Here is a 2,787-nt window from a genome sequence, read left to right as displayed (position 1 = left end):
TTAACAATGTCGTTTTTCACAGGAATAAGAAATCCCCTTCCAACCATACAGTTATACAGATAAAAAATAGATCAGAATAATTTCAGTTTGAAACTACCGTACAAAAAACCTCAACCTCCCTCCTCCCCCCCCCCCAGTCCATTCATTCTCGACACACACATCCCCCAGTTCTTTAATACTAAACTTGGAGCAACTGAATTGGTTACAGATGACCCATTTAAAACCAACCACCATTTGCTAAAATAAGTTTCTACAAATTAGATTTTGTACTGTCACAATTTACCAGCTCCTGCATCATGGAGCGTAGCTTATTCTTAGTCTATTTTAAAAATAGGTGACCCTTTGTGTCATGGAAAAAGAACATAAAAACATGTATTTCTGGAGGACTACTCAGGACACTGATCAATTTATAAAATATAGCCCGATTAAAAAAATTAATTGGTACCAAAAGAATAGTTGTAAGTTTCTGACACCAGCAAACCTTTCTGCATCTCTGATCTCTACCTCTCTTCTCCTTACAGGTCTGTTTCCCTATTGGTGTCCAGACAGAGAGCATATAGGGATTTTCTCAGATCTACGGTGCTTTTTGCTTTGATATTGGTTTTCTCTAAGGAGCTACTGCCATTGTTGAACCCCTCACTGTTTTCCAAGTGCACAACAGATTTGTTCAGAGAGTTTCTACTGGATCTTCTCTTTGCATCTCCCCCTGCTGTGCTGCCCTGAGCACTACTGTGTTCATCTTTGAGGATAGCTTGCTCTTCGTGATCAGTCTCTCGGTGGTAGAAGTAGTTGAAGTTGGATACAATGACAGGGACAGGCAGGGCGATGGTGAGCACACCTGCAATGGCACACAAGGAACCCACAATCTTGCCCCCCACAGTGACAGGTCGCATGTCCCCATAGCCCACAGTGGTCATGGTTACCACTGCCCACCAGAAAGCATCAGGGATGCTGGAGAAATGAGACTCAGGGTCATCGGCCTCAGCAAAGTAGACAGCACTGGAGAAGAGGATCACCCCGATAAAGAGGAAGAAGATGAGGAGTCCCAACTCCCTCATGCTGGCTTTCAAAGTCTGTCCCAAGATCTGCAGACCCTTGGAGTGCCTGGAAAGCTTGAAGATCCTGAAAACTCTGACCAGGCGAATGACTCTGAGGATGGCCAGGGACATGGCTTGCTGCTGGCCCCCGCCACCATTGCTGCTGCCAGTCCCAGGCTGCTGCTGCTCATGGGCCAGCTCGGTGCCCAGAGTGATGAAGTAGGGGATGATGGCCACGATGTCAATGATGTTCATGATGTTGCGGGAGAACTCGGGCTTGCTGGGGCAGGCGAAGAAGCGGACGAGGAGCTCAAAGGTGAACCAGATCACGCAGGTGGTCTCAATAATGAAGAAAGGGTCAGCGAGGCTACTGGGTGGCTGCATGGGTGGGGAGTCCCCGATAGTGCCATTCAAACCTCCACTTTGTGGGGGCAAGGGCACAGGCATCTCCCTCTCATCCCTGAATTCCGGCAGGGTCTCCAGGCAGAAGGTGATGATGGAGATGAGGATGACCAGCACGGAGACGATGGCGATGGCCCGGGCTGAGCTGGAGCTCTCGGGGTACTCAAAGATGAGCCAGACCTGGCGCTGGAACTCGTTGCGGGGCAGGGGCTTCTCCTCCTCTTTGATGAAGCCCTCATCCTCCCGGAAGCGCTCCATGGCCTCCTCACCCAGCTGGTAGAAGCGGATCTCGTCGGCGAAGACGTCAATGGAGACATTGACGGGCCGGCGGAGCTTGCCCCCGGACTGGTAGAAGTAGAGGATCCCATCGAAGCTGGGCCGGTTCCGGTCGAAAAAGTACTCATTTCGGAGGGGGTCAAAGTAGCGCATACGCTTATCCGGGTCCCCCAGCAGCGTGTCGGGGAACTGGTTGAGGGTCCCCAGCTGGGTCTCGAAGCGCAGCCCCGAGATGTTGATCAGCACCCGCTGGTGGTGCATGGCACCCCCGTTGGCCGCCGCCGCCGCCTCCTCCTCCTCCTCCTCGCCCGCCGCCGCCATGGCCATGCCCCGGCGGTGCCCCCCTTCCTCCGGGGGGCCCATCTCCACGGCCGCAGCGGGGCGAGGGGCGCGGGGCGGCGGGGGCGGGGGGGCTCCGCGGGCCGCCGCTTGGCCGCCGGGGCTGCCCGCGCTGCTGCTGCTGCGGCGCATCCCGCCGCCTCCCCGGGGGGCCGGCGGGGGCCGCTCCAGCTCCTCGTCCGCCGGCGGTGGCGGTGGCGGTGGCGGGGAGCCCTCCTTGCCGTCGCTCAGCCGCGGCGCGGCGGCGGAGCCGGCGATGTGGAGCAAGTCGCTCCGCCGCCCAGCCCGGGCGCCGCCGCCGCCGGCCGCCGCATCCTCGCCGCCCGCGATGGCCGTGGCGCCGCCGTTCTCCAGAGTCACCAGCGCGATCTCCATGGGCAGCGGCGGCAGGAGGCAGGCGCGTCTGAGGCGGCGGGCATGCTGCGCTCGCCGACCCGCCGCCGCTGCCGCCGCCGCCGCCGCCGCTGCCGCCGCCGACCGCCGGCCACCTCCGTGCGGCCGCCCTGCCCTGCCCTGCCCTGCCCTGCCCGCCCCCGCCTCACTGCGCGGCGGCGCGCAGCCCAGCGCGGCCCGGGGGAGCCGCCCGGGGACCCGGATATGAACGAACCATCGTTAGATTATGGTCACTTGACGTCAAAAAGGAGCCCTTCTCCTCCGCGCCCCCCGGGGCACCGAGATGATGCATCTCCACCCCCCCCCCTCCCCTCCCGTCCCGTCCCGTCCCGTCCCGTCC

General features: G+C 59.5%; 1 protein-coding gene across 1 annotated transcript; it reads right to left on the bottom strand.

Annotated features, from left to right (window-relative positions):
* Positions 1-515: 515 nt before the first annotated feature.
* On the bottom strand, positions 516-2,429 carry LOC141462595 (potassium voltage-gated channel subfamily A member 1-like). The gene has a single exon (XM_074144556.1). The coding sequence runs from the start codon at positions 2,427-2,429 to the stop codon at positions 516-518; it is 1,914 nt and encodes a 637-aa protein (XP_074000657.1).
* Between the last annotated feature and the right edge of the window lie 358 nt (positions 2,430-2,787).

Source organism: Numenius arquata, chromosome 1 (genome assembly GCF_964106895.1).
Source record: "Numenius arquata chromosome 1, bNumArq3.hap1.1, whole genome shotgun sequence".
Classification (NCBI taxonomy): Eukaryota; Metazoa; Chordata; class Aves; order Charadriiformes; family Scolopacidae; genus Numenius; species Numenius arquata.
This window is presented reverse-complemented; position numbering and strand designations above follow the sequence as displayed.